Genomic DNA, 17,578 nt, shown 5'->3' with positions numbered 1-17,578 from the left:
AAGTGTCTATGCAAATTGAGCTGTTGGACTGGAAGGATTTATAATAAGCTATTATAGTGTATTGCTTTTCTGGTTTATTTTTTGTAATGCCATTAAATTTGTTTGCTTCATTTGGAAAGTTGCTTCTGAGCTTCCATCAGGAGAAATATTCACAATATTACTAATAACAGCTGTATTCCTACATAATTTATCCAGCTGTATTATGCAGTCTGACTGCAAATGAGTTTCAGAATGTTTAAAGCTGTTTTGTGGATGGAATTATAAAACACTCATTAGCACCACTTCAGATTGGCCTAGATTTATTTGGAAAATTTAGCAGCTCTGTTACTTCTTTTGGTTGTGAAATTACACAAGGTGTCTTCTTCAAAGAAATATATTTAAAATTGCCAAACATTACATGTGATGATAAATAGAAACATTGCTATGCATTGTATTTTTTTTTGTTAAATTTAATAAATTATGTGTTGCATGCACAGAAGCTGCCTGAATTTTTAATTAAGGGTATTTTTGTATCTGTGAACCAAAAATAGCACAAAGAATCTGAAAAAATGTTTTGGGTAAATATTTACATACAGTATCACCCTAGATGTGGGTACATTGGTGCTTGCGTATTTACAAAACACTTTGAAAATGTGTTTCTTTCGACATAAAATCTTGCTGAAGCAAAATAAAATCTAAACTGAAATCTGAAACAAAGGACTAATGAAATGATGAATAGGGAGTTCTGTGCATACACTTTGGGCTGTGACTAGATTCTTCATCATGAATGCTGTCTGTCTGAGTCCACATATTTTATTGTACTGACATTTTGAAGGATTGCAAGGTACCATGTTTCATTTTTTGCCTGTATTAAGCTGCCAATATTGTGTAGAGCCTTGCATTCTTTCATGCATATTTTGACTAGTTTGACATTCATAAATCTATATTTGCACAATTACATAGGATTAAGGATGGTACATTGACAATGATAAAATGCCACCAGATCTCAATAAGCAGTAAGAAGAAAATTAACATCACAATGTACATGGCATCTCACAGATAAAATAGCTAATTTTGCTGTTCTTTCCTGAGTTTCAAGTAGACTTTGTAATTAGATCCACATTCACTTCAGTGCTGTTCTCTCAGGCATGCACTCAAATTTCTATCACTGTGTTCTGGTCAGATTTGTAAATATGACTGGAAAAACTGTCTTGTTGCACAGTGTGGAATATTGTTATGCTTATCAAATTAAGTGCATGAAAAGGTAACTAGGGGTCAGTGCAGTGAAATCCACTTTAAAAAATGGATGAAGTGATGCCTGTGAAATTATTATTTTCATAACCTGTACTTTTTTGAAAATGTTTCACTACGCCCAAGACAGATTAAAAGTCAACCATACCTTTTATAATAAAATGAATGAAAACCTGCTGATATCTTACATTGGGAAACCTGTATCCTTCTGGTTCCCCATGTCTCTATCTTTCTCAACATTTTTAACTCAAATCTTTCGGTTGATCACATGATTTCATTATAAGGGGCTCTCCCTTGTTTGACTGGATACAATGTGGACTCTTAAGCCTGCTGGTGATGAGCCGAAAAAGGCACTGAGGCTTATACTGCATTCACCGATTCCCTCATTATGGGATTGTCCCAAACTCTTGAATCTGAAGATCTAATCCCTCAAACTAGAATTCATGATGGAAAAAGCAGCCTTTTCAGGTGCAAAATGGATGACAGTGTGATCTTCTCTTTGTGATTTTTCAAATGCCCTGGGTCAAGGTGTCCTGATTCTGTCTGCTAATTGTTAGCTGGCCTTTTCAGCAAAAGCTACAATTCATTAAGTGGAAATGCCATTTTTTTCCAGGCAATGTTCCTTTTTTTTTCTCTAGCCAAAGTGTATTAATACTTGCTGTTTTATTTCTGCAATGCTTAAAATATTTACTGTTGATGCTTAAATACAAATAATTATCATTATGAATGTTAATATAAATGAAAAATGCAATCATTTCACAAGTTAGGAGTTGGAATGAAAATAATGCTGATTTATTAAATAAAAAGTGATAGTTATACTTTAAATGTAACAACAAATTGGGAGAGGATCCATATACACTTTGCAGAAGGATTTACGATGAATACCACTAACTGGTAAAGAACTAGTAAAAATAGATATGAAGCAGATTTTCTTCCAATATTTTGACTTTATTACAAAAATACTACACAAAATATATATTTGTGTATTAATCAAGCACCTTAGTTATTCCCTCCTGGTTTGGGTTTTATTAACATTTCAATGTCTCTTCAAAACATAGTAAAGCTACTTGTGCTTTTTTGTATTGTAAAAGCAGTCCTTTATAACCAACTGCATAAAATCCCTGAAATTCAAACTGCGAACTCCCAGCCTTCCCTAACACAAATCCCTTTCATATTGTTCTCAAGGGTAGCTTGCAGCATTGTCCATTTGAGCCTTTTTCTCCAGGACACTGGCACGAAAAGGTAGTCAGGGATAGAATCGCCTGAGAGCTCCTTTTGGCACTGCTGAGCGAGCTGGCGTTTCTCATTGCTGACCTCTGTGCAGAGAGGCTGCGGGTCCTATAGAGGTCAGCTTGGGCCTTGCAGCACCCAAACCTGCTCAGTAGTATGAAGACATCCCTTCGAAATGCCCTGGTGAAGATTGCATAAAGGAAAGGGTTTGAAAAGGAGTTGATGGGATAAAAGAGGACCAGAAGAATCTTAGAATGGCTGATGGTGATAAGGGGCATGCGGAGCACAGCTGAAATCGCAAAGAAAGATATGGGTGCCATGCAGAGAAAGTCCGTGAAGATCAGCACTGCCATCCTCTTGGCGATCTTGGCGTCGCTGTTCTTGGTCGCCAGCTCGGGGTTGCGCACCGTCAGGTAGATTTTCACGTAGCAGGTGCAGATCACAAAGAACGCAATCACGTTGAGAATGAGGATGAAGACGATGTAGCCCTGAGCCATGGGCGTCTCGATGTCCATCGGGAGACACATGCTGACTTTGCTGTAGCTGCTCACCCCGCCGATGGGTAGCAGAGCCATGAGGAGTGAGAACGCCCACCCGCCCGCCATGACGGCTGTGGCGTGCCGCAGGCGCAGCTTCCGCTCCAGCTGCATGGCGTGGGTGATGGTGTGCCAGCGCTCGAGGGTGATCGCAGTCAGCGTGTAGACCGAGAGCTCGCTGGCAAACACAGTCAGAAAGCCAGCAACGGTGCAGCCAGCTCCCGTCTGCCACTCTATGGCATAGTTATAATACTGGCATTTGGACTTGTAATCAGTAAAGGCAATAAGAAGCAAGTAGACGCCCATACAGAGATCAGCAAAGGCAAGGTTACACATGAGGAAGCGTGGAACGGTGAGCTTGTAATGACTGGTGAGCAGCACGAGGAGCACAACAAAGTTCCCAGCAATGGCAAAGATGGTTATGATCCAGATGATGGCTCTCAGGAAGTTGTAGCCCAAGATGTCCTCACAAGGGTTGAAGGCGTCTGGCTCTGGTGTACACTTAATATGGGTGTTTGTTACGCACAATTCAAGGTCTGGATAGTGGAAATTGATACCAAAAATATCACTGCTGTCTTCTGAATACAGAAGGCCACTGTCAGAGGGATATCTGAAGTCAGAATTCAATAAATTAATAGAAACAGTAAGTACAGTAGCAAGGTTTATGAATTAAAGTGCATTAAATATGTTTGCATTGGATGCCAAAAACTGTCAATATTAATTATAAAAATGTACACATAATTACTACACTGGTACTTTTTAACCCAACTGTGCTCTCCCTTGTTGTTAATCTTTCCTCATTTCTTAATTAGTGAAAAATGAATAATTAAATGAATGTTACAAAACAATTAATTGGGCTCATGCCTTTAATACATATAACACAGTAGATATTCTGACTGGCTCTATTTTTAACTGGAATTTTATACATATATTTGCATTTGAGAAGTGTCATTTTTAGCACACCTGTTATCATTTATAATGATTTGCTTTGCTGATTAGCAGAAAGAATTCTTGGAAACTCATTAAGAAGCTAATTAGCTGATTTTCTTTTTAATTTATTGTTGTTTTCTGTCAACATACAAATGACTTACAAAATCTCCTGGTCTGCGACACCTGGGCACTGCCTGGAGAGGTTCATAAAAGATCCCAGAAAGACTCTGTCTCTGTGTAAAAAAGGAGAAAAATGGTTCATATTAGGTAGCATGAAATGTGAGACTTCCTAAATTTTGTCTATAGGCACTACACAGCTTTAGTAAAACTTCAAATGTTTAGAACTATATTAAGTAATATACAGACAACCATTAAAAACACAACAAATAAATATTAAAATCAATAATATTTGTTGTGTTTCTAATACCTCTCAGTAAATAAATCTGTAATTCCTCTTCATGTTTATAATACCTTTTAGCATAATGCTTTTATTGCTTCTAAATCTGGGGTTTTTGTGAAATATACAACATCTCTAGTAACTACAGAGGTCACAGAAGCATATTTAGTGTTATAAATCTTCCTAATCAAATTTCAAATTTCACAACTCCCATTTTCTGTTCAGTCTCATGGTAGTGTGGCTGTTCTGAGAGAAAATGAAAGCCTTATTAGTTTAGGATTAGTTTTTTCTCTTTTTCTCCTACAAAACCACTCCAGAGAGATTGCAATAGTGCTTCAGTGGAGAAATGATTTAGCAGTGCTATTAAAACTTCGCCTTCTTCTCAAAGGCTTAACTTAAGTGCACACAGAAAATTCATTGAAGTGCAGAGGACTTTTCTAACCATATGCTTTAAAATATACTGGTAAATCGTAAGCTGTTTTCAAGGGAAAAAAAAGAAATGAGTAAAACCAGAAGCAGTACAAGGTTTTTCAGGTCCTAAAGTATTGCCCCCTGTGCTTGTTTATGAAGCACGTGTTTCATCAACAAAAATGAAGATGTAACTTTTATATTCTGTATGTGGCAGTGTATAAAGACCCTGCTTACTCCTTTTTTGCGTGCCAGTTCCTGAAGGCACAGCAGTGGCTGGGGTAGGTGAGCTGGGCCTCCTGCAGGCTGAGGAAGCTGTCCAGTGGGGGCAGCGTCTTGAGGGCGTGAGTGGAACGTGCGGTCAGCACCTTCACAGACTGCAGACCCCAGGCTGGGAGCGATTGCAATGCTGTGGAGGAGACGTCCCTGAAAAACACACTGCTGTACTGTACTATTACACACACACACCCCTACACTGGACCTTGAACGCTTCACAGGAACATTGGCCTGGATGACACGAATAGGCTGACATAGAAATTCCACTTTGATTGAAAAAAAAACCTTGCTACATTTTGGTTCGTAGGTTACAGAAGTGTAATTGTGTTTTTTCAGCTAAAAAGAGGAGCCCCGTGATGCTCAGATCACGTTACCTTGGATATTTTTACCTTAAACCTTAAGTTAAAACATCCTTTTTAAATCACTAAACAAATATTAAGAAATGTTCATCTTAAAAAAAACATTAAAATGTATGAACTTGTATCTATCCTCCAACTTTTTGATCATCACATGTGTTTTCTTTTTTAATAGCTATGGCTTGTGATACAACTTTGTTACAATATTACCTGCCTATTTGCATAACCAAAAATAGCTACAATGCAATAACACAGAAAGTGTAGACTCTGAGGCTGCTATCGCCTGCAGTTGCTTTAACCCACTATTGAATGACCAGGCATTTCAATGCCACACTGTCAGCTGTGAATGACATGTAATAATAAGGGATGCATTTCCTAGTGGTGTTCAGGCCTGGTGTCTTACAGTCATGACAGCTGCTGAAGATACCTAGTCTGCCTTCTCTCCCTGAGCTGTCAAACATGCCATATAGATGTAATTACAGGTTGTTGTGTGAAAGAAGCAAAAGGCTATGGTACAATTAATTTATATTTGTGCTGTAAACTGATATTTATATTTTGAGAAATAGAAAAATAAACCCAACTTTACTGTCGGGGAAAAGCTAGCACCATAGTTCTCTCACAGGGCTTAAGAAATTGCTTTGTATTAACACTTTGTTGCAAGCAGGAATGATCTACCTAGCGAATTGAATATTTTCAATACTGGATGACTATCTTAGAATAGCATTATACAGTGTCCAGGTTAAATATTTTCCTCTTAAACATTCTCTTCATAAATTGACAGGACGACTTAGATTCAGTGATAAAGCAACATATCTGGTCTCCTCTCATGTGGAACAATTTAATTTCTTGTGATACAGAGCACCTAGGATGTGACAAGATATATATCATCTACAATTAAAGCTGATAAGATGGGAGTCCATTAGCAAAGGTCATAATGACACGAGGTATAAGCAAGTGAAAATAACAATGATTTCAGACTGTAGAATTCGAACCCTTTCACATTTAGTATATTGCCTGCCATATTTGTTGGGCCTCTCTAACCACAAAGCATGTAACAATTGTGAACAAAAAATATTGCTTTTACTCTGTAAGTAAATAGTATGGACCTTTTTAGGTTAAGGGATTGGTGTCATTATAGTATATAAGGTCAAAAACAAATAACTTACAGAATACTGGGTCCTGTGGCTCCACTGAAGGCATTTTTGTGAATTCTTCTCAGATACTTGTTATCTTTAAGAACTCTAGGATTAAAAGAAAGATAAATTAATTTAAGGCAATAACTATTAAACTTCGTAAATTATACATTTTTAGGCAGATACGAATTTTTTTTTAAATAGATCTGTATCATTTAAAACATGGCTTTATGTTAAGGTTTGGCTTAACCCACTTGGTTAATGGGCAGCCTCCCGGCCACAGGACGAGGAGGCTCAAACCCCATTCAGGCTGAGTGATCCAGGGACAGCTGCAAGGCGGAGATGAGGTGGAGGAGGAATGGCTGAGATGGATGGTGGTGATAAGGGACAGCTGTGTGTGACTGACTTGTTGTTATCCTTCCCAAACTTCAGTTTATAACTTCCATTAATGTAGTGTTATGTATGGATCAGATTAATATTGGGAACATTCATTTAAGGGGATATTCACACAAATAATTAGACATTAATAGCATTAATAATAAAAGTTATGTTTTTAGTTCTCCTCTAAAGGTGAGGAAGTTGCCGGAAGATACTGTATTTTCACAAGTGAAAAGGCATGAACCATCTTCTAGGCATGAACCATCTTCATCTTCTAAGATGAAATGCACAATTGTACATGTAGCATAATCATTTCATAAAAACCTATTTCTATGATTTGACCCCACATGTTGTTTATCCATTACAATAAACATCCATTGTTAGTTTGTAGAGCCTTCACTTCTTTCATTTGTATATGGAAACAAAAGTGAAGGATAAAATATTGTTTTACATAACTAATATATGGTACAGATGAGAAAACAGCACTGCACCGACATTATAATCAATGTTTTGTCTGAAAGATATGTATTTACTGGTACATAAAGTACCAGTGATTACAGGAGACTACCACCCCACTGAATATTTGAAATAATAGTGTCAAAGTATGATGTGTTTTCTGGATAACTCCAGCAGCTCTGGGATGAAAGTGAATTTCATCACATCAGACTGTCAAGCTGTTTTTGAGGCTTACTGTTATATCATTTATGGTTAGCTCTGAAGAGAAAAAAGAATACGTACAGTTTATCCAGTTTTGTTCCATTGAATGCATAACTCTGTATCTCTCTAAATCCATTTTTAAAAAGGTTCCTGAAAAACAAACAGTGAAATGTTTTCCTTCAGTGAAACTGAGGGAGAAAACATATGCTTTTTGTACTCAGTTTCTATATGTGTTCTCTCAGAACCTTTACAATTCTGAATCTAATATTGCATTTTGGATGAAATGGCACATTGCCAATTAGTACTACAGCTCTAGGCTCTTGAGTTCAAGTCTGAACTAGGATGCCTTCAGTTTGAAGTTTGCGATGGTTTACATTTTCCGTTCTGAATCCTTGCTGATTCCTTGTCAGCAACAGTCATACTCATACCTGGTCATAACAGGAAAAAATATTAGTTAATTCTGCTCAAACTCTTAATAATGTGACTGAATCCTTCATTAGATTAATTAGTCTACCACTAGCTGAACTACCATAATTTCCAGCTGTGTAGCCATTTAGGATTCCTACTTTTCTATACACCACACAGTGCACTTTTTCATGTTCTTAAGCCACTGTTAATTTTTACTGATTCTTTAAAGGCTTACTATCATGGTGCAATGCACGTCACATCGGCAGAGAAGATGAGTTTGTTGTGCACATCAAAGCTGTATATGTGTTCAAGATACGAGACCTGCATACCATCTTGTGGTAAGACAGACCAGCAAACCTAATTAATTTCAAAATTAGCCAAAAGAAGTATGAGGATTTTGCACTATTAAGCCAATATAATATAAGATGTGAGTACCTCTAAGGGCAGATCTATTTAGAAAAAACAAGAAACAGATTTTTAAGGAAAACCTAAACGTTATCTATTCATAAAGGTTACTCTATACCTTAGTAAAGGTGATTAAGATAAAGAAGGTTCTTCACAGATTTACCTTCCCGATGCTTTACTCACATTAGTGAATACTCTTCTGTCATTCCCAGAAAGGCATTGGGTGGGATTGTGGTTATGTGCATGTTGTCACCCAGTTCCCTGGAGAAACAAAGGCTAGTGAGATGATCAGACTAGCTCCAGTGGTTGTGGGCAATCAGCATTTTAGGTCTAATCAACAGTTATCAGGCTCCAGGTGAGCCTGCTGCATACTCACAGAAGAAAGGAGGATTCCAGCGAGGAAATCATTGTCAGATCAGGGAACACTCTGACTCCAGTGTTACAGATACTCCTGGTTAAAGGAAACAATACTTTAATTCTTAAAAATAAAGGTGGAAAGTACAGACAATGGCACAATGCAAGCAATTGGAAATCCTACTATCTAAAAGACACTGGACATTATTACAAAAACATGGAACATTATCACAACAAACTCACACCAATTCTTACAGATATTTTAACTTTGTTAGATTAGTGAATGCCCCCTTCTCAATGGCCACAAGCCGATTTGTATTCTGTATTACTCTAAAAAGAAAGAACAGAACAAACAAGTAAGGATTCAAACATTCAAGATAATAACATAACCAAAACCTAATATTGAATGCTGCATTATTCTGTGTTTAATGGCTTAAACTTGTGTTTTCTTTTAACTTTAAAGATTTAGTCTGGGTTGCCATGAACATTGTTTGTGAACAACAAATTGGACTCCACATGAAATTTAATTAACCTTTGTTTAGGTTTCTCAATCTCCTCTTTTCCATTTAATCAACATGATTCTTTTACAGCAAGTATTCGGTATTAATACTGTAGTAGAAATGTCATTATCAAGACCAGAAAGACACTTACATTTCATAAAGGTTGGGGAGATACACAAATGCTTGTCCTTTTATTCGTTTGATTGAATCACTCTGGACAATTTCGCTGTGACAGAGACAAGGAGAAATTATCAGAGGTAATTATTGCGCGGATATGCTGTTTGTGTTTTTGTTACTCACAAATCAATGCATTCATTGCAGCATTTATTATAAACTGACCATCAAAAGCAACATATCACTCTATACTGTACATGTACTGTATGTTTAAAAAATAATAAATATCCATCTGGATATTGATAGAATGTTTCTGGTGGCATTTTGATTAACAGATCATTTATGACTGACCATAAAACACTCCATTGACATTGCATAAGTACTCAATCACCTAATTAGTAAAAGTTAATTGGGCACAGGAGACAAGATGCACAGAAAAGAGCTAACATGCCCTGCGATTATTAAGAGAATAACACCTTTGTGCCATTGTTACTGTATGTTGGAAGAAGTACCTCAGTGAATCACTAGTAGTGAAGTAAAGTCCTCTTAAGTGATGAATCACAGTTTTATATACTGTAGATGATGTTAATGCACATCACAAAGATGTGCAGAACAATACACTAATTCTTGTTTAAAACAGAACACATATAATGGCCTGGTCAGGAGTGTTTAGGTGCTACAGAATTCTGCTAGTAGTGGTAGATGGCATCCTGAATGCTTGATGCTACATTTATCATGTAGCAGCCGTGAACTGCAGATTTTCAGCTTGTATTGTTTCTAATGGTGGCCACACTCACACATGCTACTTGTCTGTGAGTGTTTTATTAGAAATGTATTATATTGATGAGAAACAGTAATGATTAACATTGGTTTGTGTCAACAAGCAACTGCAAGAATAAAAGAGTGTGCAGCCAAATTTCCAAATTTCATATACTAAGAATGGATGCTCTTTACTTCTGATCATGTCATTTGAAACCCATAAGTCCACATTTCAGGGAAAATAAATGGCTTCCAGGTTCAAAAGATAAACAAGACACTGACCTGACCTTGTCTGTAATAGCTCCTTACTACTGGCGTCACTGTTATTGCGGCAGTGCTTTTCGTTTCAAAAACCTAATTTCATTTTTGTCCGCAGTCTTTGCATCTGCCTTAATTATAATTTCAGAAGATGTGCGCTTTTCCATAATTAACATGTCCTTTCAATTGTATTTGCAAATGCAAATGCTATTTAAAGAAAAACAGAAATTGGATTTTCATACTGTCATCTACACAGCCGGTGTAAAGAGTTTTCGATACCCATTCACACGGATAATTATAACATTCCACAATGGATTACAATCTCCAAGTCTTGTTTTCTCTCACACGCTTCAAATTTGTTTTCAAACTTTCTTTAAGATGTACAATGGCAAACTGTTTTGCGCCACCAGTGTATAACAGCTGTAATTTTCTTGTTTTAAGTACAACACACAAATTGAATATCGCACAACTGCCAAACATAAAAACACTTATAAACGCTCTTTAAGGCACTCAGATTATCATCATATTTTTATCCCTGCATGATGGTATAATTTCAAAGAGCTGTTGTCAGTCGTAGCAATAACGTAGTTTAAAATGACTATGGTTCAGACTGCCCAGGTGGCATATACAGGTATAATTACTATTTACAGGTGACATGAGCTTGTGCCTTGCATTGTCAGGTGCAGAGCCTTGTATTAAGTGTAATTTAAACTCTTGTCTTGATTATGCAGTCATTGTATTTTGAGGGGCAGCACAGTGGCAATTAGTGCCTGACAGCTATTGTGTCTTACATTCGATTCTGGTCTGGGTGAGCTTTCTATATGGAATTTGTATATTTTCCCCATGTCAATGTGGGTTTTCTCCAGGGTCTCCAGCTTCCTCAAGTCCAAAGACATGTTTCCAGGTTATCCGTCATCTCTAAGCTGCCCCTGTCCCAGTGTATGTGCCTTGTAATGGACTGTTGTCTTGTCTAGGGTGTAGACCCGCTGTGCATTCTGTGCCTGCTAGACTGGGCTCCGATACACTGTGACCTTCAACTAATAAAGTGGTTACTAAAATGTATGGCTATAACTGCTTTAAGGGAGGTGATACGCAGAAGCATGTTAAGTAGTATGAATAGATTGTAGTATGCAGAGTAAAGGAGAAAACAGTTAACTTGCTGCAGTGTTTTGCAATATTTAGAATGCTCTTAACTGTTCCTTATCATAAACTAATCAAAAATAAAACATTTGTACAAAAAACCTAAGTCTACAAGGTCAAAAACTGAGCTCAGAAAATGAAAGGCGCCAATAATGATATCCTGTATTGTCATTTGTTTTTTACCACAACGTTCATTTATGCATGCATTTCAGAGAAACTGGTCAGTAACTGTGTGCTGTAAAGCATGTTGCTATAATTTATTCTTAAAAATGCGAGTCACTCACGTGAGTTGGACTGTTTAAACAACCAGAAAATCTTTCACACTGCGAATACATTTGTCAATATTATACTTTATAGTCCTTATTACAACACGTCAGAGAATATTCTGTTGTCTCTTGGGGTGGCAAGAATATCAATGCAAACACATGGAAAACTGAAATACAGCAGGGCCTGCTAGGAAGGAGAGGGGTAGATGGGAAGCCAAGCAAAGGAATTACAAATGCATTGATAGATCATCTGCACTTATCTATTGATTGATGTGTACATTCTTTTCTGAAGTAGAGCCTTTGGTTCCTCAGCAAAGGACAGTCAAAGCTACTGGCACAGATTCCTGAAACACTCTGCAATCCCTGCTCCTCTTATTTAAATTTGTAATCACACAGTAAACAAGACACATGCTGCTAGGCCTAATAAATGGGTCCCAGGTAATTGTCTTTGTGCTTTTGTGCATATTAACAGGTTACTGTTCTTGTAGAATCCTTTTTGTTTCTTTAAATAGGTAATGACATTTTCTAATTTAAATGAAAAATGCACTTCACCTTCTTCATCCAAACAATGTTTCTTTTGATGTGTTCATTCTGTATTACCACCAGAGGCAAACATTGTTCCTAGATGTTACTATTGTTCTTGTCAAGTCTGTATAATGAGTCCATTTGTACAATAAATTGCTCAATGGCTGCCTTCCTACATATCTAACATGCTCTTTTCACAGGTGTCTGAAATTGTTTCATTAGACATCACCAGAACATATTAAAATTTGACCAATACATATTCATTTGCATTCATTTTTCTTGCAAAGACCCACCCATACAATTATAATAACTACTTATTCCAATGCAGGCTCACAGTGAGCTGGAATTTATGCCATCTAATATGTTCTTAGCAGGATGCATCCTGGACAAGACACATGAGACAATTTAGAGATGCCAGTGAACCTAAACAAGATCTCTTTGGACAGTGTTAAGACATTGGAGCACCCAGAAAAAATCCATGGGGCCACAGTCAGAAAATGCAGACTTCAGACTCAAGGCAATCCAGTCCAGAATCCAAAAGCACTAACTGCCACACCCTTGAGACTCCTCTGCAAATGTATTTTAAAGATTCAATGTTTTTATAAGTACCATTTTAAAAATCCATTCATCCAACCATTTTCTGATGCAATACAATGCCCGCAAGGATAGGTGCAAAGCAGGAAACACCCTAAAGAAGATGCCAGTCCATCGCAGGGTACACACATGCACACCAGGGCGGATTTTCCCAGAGCCAACTAACCTACAAGGTTGTCATTGGAATATTGGAGGAACATACTCCATGCAGACAGCACCCCAGATCTGGAATTGAATCTAGTACTGCAAGGCAGCAATCCTAACAACTGCACTTCCATGCTGCCCAAATTTGTATCTGTTAGCTATTAAAGTTGACAGACATCTGAAAGGACTGTGCAGATATATGGGGATACAGCACTCCATTTTATCCATGCTTCATTAAGAGCTGATTTGGAAGCACAACACACTACCCACACACACACAATCCCACACCCTCCCCATCAGATAGATTTGGCCATCAGTTTGTCAGTTCAGGAAAGAAGCATTGGATCTGCTTTTCTTATTACAAACCTACCAATATCCAAATTAACATAATTTTCTTGAGCAAGCGTCTCAGAAATATATAACTGAGTTCTCCAGAGTACTATTTTAAAATGATCATTGAAGAAAACATTTTTTTGAAAATATTAAGTACATACTGCAGACAGGTTATTCAGAAGACAAAAATAAGTTGTAGCTTATTTATATGAAGTAATGCAACAGCGCCAGGGTGGTGAATATTCTTCCAATGTCTTAATGAAGTACTGTATATCTTGTAATATGCCAGCACTTTCACTACTTTGTACTGCAACCTGTTTTACCTGATGCTGTACACGGTCTTATCTAACATGCTTTCTGCAATACAGTCTTTTACCACTAGACACAGTATTTTCAGTAAGAGACACACAGTACATTAATCACATTTGGAATAGATTTTGTTTCATAAATCAAATCCTTACAGGGCTACTGTTCATAAAAAAACTCGTTTAATAAGAACTGCAAATGGATTTCAAACTCACATTCTCGACACATTGATCAGTCCAGTGAAAGCACCACTTTGGATCTCTTCGAAAGGAAGATGAGTTAATCTTCTAGAAAAAAAAAAAGAAAATGGATTTAAACACAGGGAGCATTTCACAGATAAGGTATTTACAGCAGTGACTAGTTTTCATACAACCCTAAACATGTCTGAAGTATTTCAACTAGGGAACAGTTAAAATAATTGGTGACCTGAACTTATAAGTCAGCTCTAGTTAGCCACTTTTGAATCAACATTTAAAATCTGTGGATATAGGCAAATTAAGATAAAAGAGATAAAAGAGAATCACAATCCCTGTACAGTTTGTTAATGACAGTGCAACTTCACTTTAATGGTAGTGTGGAAGTCATATCAGAACAAACAACAAAACACAATTCTTTGCTAATAGATGAAGGAGGGTGTGTCTCAATTTCAGTTTCCGATTAAAGAATAATTACCCAGTCACCCATTCCGATAATGTATATATTGCCACATAATATATGTTAACAGTGATTCTAGCACAATCACTGATTGAAACGTCGAAGCAATATTTCAAATACTTAATGCAAACTAGAAGTGATTCATACCTAATAAATAACCTAAATAAGAAGAGAAAGAAAACTGTTGCACTTCTTATTTACAACGCAACAGTTTGCTTCTTTAAGAAATCAATTCCTAAGAAAATGAGTGGGAAACTTATTTTCCCTCATGTCGTGCCCCTTTTCAACTCCAGTAACTATTATCCTTTGAGTAACATAAACAAGCTGACAGACGTAATACAAGTCAAATAACGGAAGAAATTTAACACTTTTAACTTTCAAAAAACTCATTGATGATAAAGTACACAACCATTTTATGATGACACAACGTTCTGTGCATAGATTCTAAAACACATTTACATATTCCGCTGTACTACTGTATTTCTAACAACGGAATTCGAAAAGTATTCGAGAAGTACTTGCAAAAGGGATGGATAGCATACAGTACTTACACATTTCTAATATAAGAAAAGTCCCCTTTGGATGCGAGTTGTGTTTCTCTGGTACAGATGATGCTGTCCTCTGAGCACCTACAGATCCCTGGACAGGAGAAACTGAGGGCTGACAGACTCACGTGTAGCACACAGGACAGGGCAATCACCTGCCCGACACTCCGCACAGCCATTCCGACAGACTTTTCTCCCCAAAATGTATTTTGAAGGCAAAAGAAAGTAAAGCAGCTGTTGCAACCAGTTCAAGTAGTTCTCACGATCACTTTGACATGCCCAGAGAGTCTTTTGTACCTTTTCTTCTCCTACTCGGGATATTGAAACGTTTACGTCATCACGTTTGCAGGCTTGTTCTGGTCGACTGAGGTAGTGTATCATTTTGCAGGTTTGAGCGGAATTCAATTCCCGTACGCGTGCCCAACCATCTTATAAAGTTTCAGAGGTCTTTCACTTCGGGAATAAACTGATTCTTTCTCACAGTAAAGCTCCTGCTTTAGCTTTACATCGTTTTTTAATTCACTTTCATTGACACAATTTTCCTGTATCATATTTATTTCAGAGTTCAGTGATGGACCTTGGTACTTTATCCTAACCCTCAGTAACAAAACTATTACAAAGCACAAGACACGTATCTGATATTAGATACAAATTCAGAAGGGACAGGCGGGCAGCGGAGAGTCATCTGGATAAAATAACTTTCAGTTGTGTCGTCGACAGAGCAGCACTTATTCGTTGTCCTGGTACATTAATGCTGCTATAATCCACTTAGTAGCCAGTTAGTTTAAGATTTTTTTTGCTATTTATATTCCCATCTTTCTAGCAGCTTTAGTCTAAACAGATTACGGATTAATACAAGTCAGAAACCTAGAGCTAACTAAACTAGAGCTGGTTTTAGTTAAACAATGGTATATCTAATTAGATTCAGGAAATATGTAGTATAAACAGAAAATTAGAAAATTGGTTTTTCGCTATGTGTGTGAAAACTATATCTAAAACCAATAGTATATAATGCAATGCAACAGGCTTAAAGGTGAGGTGAAACTCTAATGGATAATGCAGGGCTGGCAATACCACAGATAAAGTGAAGTGTTACAACACAGAACATGTGATCACTTGGCATACGGCATTACCAATGACTCAAAAGAAGATGCCTCACGTCAGATTGTGGGCAGTGTCAAATATCGCAGTAGTGGTAACATGAGTTTGTATTTTAGAAGACTGAGAGACAGATTGTAGGATTGATGAGCCCTGTTGCAATAAGAGTTTCACAGAGGTACAGGAAGATGACCAGAGAAGTCAAAACCCTGGTGTTTGCGTTGCTTTGCAAGGGGGGAGTAAAGAAAGAAAATGTATGGTCATGGGAATAAAGTATAAGGAGAGAGAAAGAATTAGAGATACATGAGACATTTTATGTTTGTTCTAATGTTTGGTAGAATAGAAAAGCCTACTTTTAAAACCAATATGGTATGTATTCTGCGATGTGGTATACAAGCAATATTTTTGAATTCAGAATCTACTGGAGTAGGAGCAATGGCAGAAATATTTTGTACTTTCAATAAAAAATAGCTTTTCACATAATTAAAATACATAATTATTACAATTATTATGTCATATAATTACACTACATGAACATGTTACATAAACATAATATCTATAACTGAATATCTAACTTATACGAAAAAACCTCTGTGTGAGTCTAATTCTTGGAACTTAAAGAGATATAATACTTCGGTTAAATTTAATTGATGCATGAGTGAGAGAAATCTAAGTTTGCCGAGTTGCATTTCTGTGACACTGGTAAGCTGGAAAAGCACTGAATATGTTTGAATCAGAATGCATTGAAATCACATGATTAAATCTGAAGGTACATAAGCTTGAAGATATACAAATAATTATTTTTAAGGCATACATACATAAAAGAGAATAGCTGGGTAAGTGGTTTTCTGCCATTCACCTGGCAATACATATTTATTGGGGTAATAAGCTATAGTAGAATAAATTGAATTGCAAGTATGCAAATGTTCAAAATACTCAAATGTTAAAAATCTTCTTTTAAATGCTGCTGTACTTCTTATCTTATAGTCCTCTTGAATCTAAAGTTTAATAGTACAGCTCAATTCCTAGGTCATCAATGTAAATGAGATCATTGAGCTTAATTATCTTTTTCCCACTGGTTAAATGAGGTACATAACTAGCTAAATAAACAGAATTAAGCAGATGATAGTTCAGCTTAATGAGACAAATTTCCAATGTTAAAGAAGCATGACTGTATGAATCTGCTGTAGTCCCTGCCTAGTTGAACAAGCCATGCATCTGGGCAGGATCATTTATTTACAACAGGCTTAGTGCATCAGAAGGCAGGAGCAAGCTTCTCATTTAAAGGATGGGGAAAAGATGGGGTAGATGTGAGCACAGGAAGTCATTAATTTTCATTCGCTCAGAATTTATTGGGAGCACCAAGAGACTATTGCTATGTAGCTCTGTGCGTGACTGTAAACCAAAGTCCCCATGGAGAAAGAATAAGGAGTTTAGCTTTAGAAGGGCACTTCAGTCATTATCAATTTGGATATAATGGGATGAAAATTATCTTTAATGATCTGTGGGAAACCTGGAAAAGTGTAATGGAGAGGTGGTGGGTAAAGCTTTATAAGCTTTTAAGTCAAGCATATGTATAGTCAAATATTTTATAATATATAAATATAGGCAAATATTTGCAAAAACGAACATAAAAGTACTATT

At 36.8% G+C, this 17,578-nt stretch overlaps 1 protein-coding gene across 4 annotated transcripts; it reads right to left on the bottom strand.

The window, feature by feature from the left end:
* Nucleotides 1–417: 417 nt before the first annotated feature.
* Nucleotides 418–15,889, bottom strand: LOC102687587 (lutropin-choriogonadotropic hormone receptor-like). 4 transcript variants are annotated; one of them, XM_015362659.2, is made up of 11 exons: nt 14,843–15,889; nt 13,853–13,924; nt 9,350–9,424; nt 8,954–9,028; nt 8,721–8,795; nt 8,528–8,620; nt 7,613–7,681; nt 6,530–6,604; nt 4,969–5,157; nt 4,088–4,159; nt 418–3,606 (listed from the first exon to the last, which is right to left on the bottom strand). In XM_015362659.2, the coding sequence occupies exons 1-11, from the start codon at nt 15,013–15,015 to the stop codon at nt 2,400–2,402; spliced, it is 2,175 nt and encodes a 724-aa protein (XP_015218145.2). In that variant the 5' UTR covers nt 15,016–15,889; the 3' UTR covers nt 418–2,399. The 4 variants fall into 4 exon arrangements, with proteins under 4 accessions (XP_015218145.2, XP_015218146.2, XP_015218147.2 ...); XM_015362660.2 differs by having other exon boundaries at nt 8,528–8,605; nt 14,843–15,888; XM_015362661.2 differs by lacking the exon at nt 8,954–9,028 and having other exon boundaries at nt 14,843–15,888.
* Between the last annotated feature and the right edge of the window lie 1,689 nt (nt 15,890–17,578).

Source organism: Lepisosteus oculatus, chromosome 17 (assembly GCF_040954835.1).
Source record: "Lepisosteus oculatus isolate fLepOcu1 chromosome 17, fLepOcu1.hap2, whole genome shotgun sequence".
Taxonomy (NCBI): domain Eukaryota; kingdom Metazoa; phylum Chordata; class Actinopteri; order Semionotiformes; family Lepisosteidae; genus Lepisosteus; species Lepisosteus oculatus.
Note: the sequence above shows the minus strand (reverse complement) of the source record. Positions and strands in the feature narration are given on the sequence as shown.